This window comes from Manacus vitellinus, unplaced genomic scaffold (genome assembly GCF_001715985.3).
Source record: "Manacus vitellinus isolate BGI_N305 unplaced genomic scaffold, ASM171598v3 scaffold_122_pilon, whole genome shotgun sequence".
Taxonomy (NCBI): domain Eukaryota; kingdom Metazoa; phylum Chordata; class Aves; order Passeriformes; family Pipridae; genus Manacus; species Manacus vitellinus.
In genome coordinates this window covers 222,600-224,293 of record NW_021938909.1, presented here as the reverse complement: position 1 = coordinate 224,293, position 1,694 = coordinate 222,600, and the positions used below count along the sequence as shown (strand labels likewise).

The window sequence follows — 1,694 nt, the reverse complement described above, 5'->3', positions numbered from 1 at the left end:
GTATTCCAGTAGGATTTATGAAGGAAGAGCCCAACACAGACCCTTAATTATTGACTGATGATTCCTGATTATTTTGCCCTCAATGACAGCTGTGAACTCTGTGGTGCCCTCAGCACTCCCAACCAACTGGGTATGGAAGGGACCAGGTGATCCAGGACTCATGTTCTACCTCATCCCACTCTACACAAAATGCCCCAACCCCACATACCACTGATGGCAGTTCTGTGACACTCTGGGGCACTTTGCTGTCCTATCAGTTCACCATAGACTCCCTCGAATTCAACTTGAAGGCTAAAGCAATAAAGTGTTGACTCCTTTAGTTTTCCAATTTGGAATACTGTATTGTGTGTCTCTTGTTCCTGTTTAAAAGACAAAAAAAAAAAAAAAAAAGGTGTTACTGTAAAACCAGCCTTGTTCCCAACACAAATATCCCTCCCCCATTTAAGTTTCCCATTCAAAAAACCCAGATTTATTTTTTTTTTCCCATCACTCAGCTTTCCCACAGAAGAGAGGCAGTGAAATATATTCCAGCTTTCCTGAATGTTTTGATGCAGTAGCTCAGGCAAAGAGCAAAATATAGGGGGGGCAGGGAAAAATTAAAGCCTGAGTAGAGCCTTCCCCATTTCTTTCCTGCCTCTCAAATGAAGGTATTGGGTGAGTGTCAGAAAAACACATATTTGGTGCAAGACAGGAAGGAAAGGGAGGTGACTTACCAAGGCCTCTGAAGCAAAAGGGTTTTTTAAATGTAATTATTTTTCTTAAATAAATTAATATTTTTCTGCTTCTGTTTTTTAAATATTTGACTTTAGATTTATGTAATTTGGAAGTTTCTTCCTCCTTTTTTTTTAACTTAATACCTCCCCTGCAACACTGGCCTGTGCACAACACAATTCCCAAGGCCCCAGGCAGCAGCAGGAGCACGGGACAGGACCAACACCAAGTCTCAGGATGAACAGGGCCAGCTCATCCCAGCTCATCCCAGCATGATTCCAACAACCTTCTCTGCCCTGGGAACAGGCACATCAGGCCCCAGCAGCTGCTCCTGCAGCTCCCAGCACAGGAAAGGAGGAAGGAGATTCCAGTTTTCCACATTCCCTAAGCAAACCCTGGAATCAAAAGGCACCTTTGGCACAGATTCTCTGCCCTGATCTGCAATGGGATTTAGCCTTTGTTCCACATGGAGGAGAGGAAGATGGGTTTTTAAGTTTGGCAATGCAGCAGGACTTGTGTCAAGGCAACATTAACCTCCCAAGACTCCCCGTGGTGACATTCACGGGTAGAGACAAAACACAGTCGTTTTCTTCCTCCAGTTGTTGTTCTGCCAAGAGCCACTGACTCACATCCCAGCCTCCAAGGCACGAGGAACAAAGGAAATAAGAGAGAATTCTCACCTTTTTCGTGGTCCTTGTTGTGTTCTCCCAGTAGAACACACGATACTGGAAACTGTCCCCAGGTTCAGGTGTGAAAGGGGGGGTGACACTGAGGAGCAGCGAGTCAGAGCTGGCACTCACCCTGCTCACCCTGGGGGGGCCCAGAGTGGCTGGAAACAAACACAGAGAGAGCAGTGAAGCCCTGGGATGCACAACAGCTCATGGACTGGCTCCAGCTCCACAGAATCCCTGGGGCTGGAAAAGCCCTCCCAGCCCATGGATCCCCCCTGTGCCCACCTTGTCCCCCAGCCCAGAGCACTGAGT

The 1,694-nt window shown here is 47.1% G+C and overlaps 1 protein-coding gene across 1 annotated transcript in view; it reads right to left on the bottom strand.

The window, feature by feature from the left end:
• IFNGR2 (interferon gamma receptor 2) overlaps window positions 1-1,694 on the bottom strand; it is a 15,175-nt gene that overhangs the window by 8,193 nt on the left and 5,288 nt on the right. The window contains exons 4-5 of the mRNA XM_029965894.1: window positions 1,392-1,540; window positions 209-359 (exon numbers count right to left, since the gene is read on the bottom strand). Coding sequence (XP_029821754.1) covers window positions 209-359; window positions 1,392-1,540 — 300 coding nt within the window. The remainder of the gene's footprint in view (window positions 1-208; window positions 360-1,391; window positions 1,541-1,694) is intronic.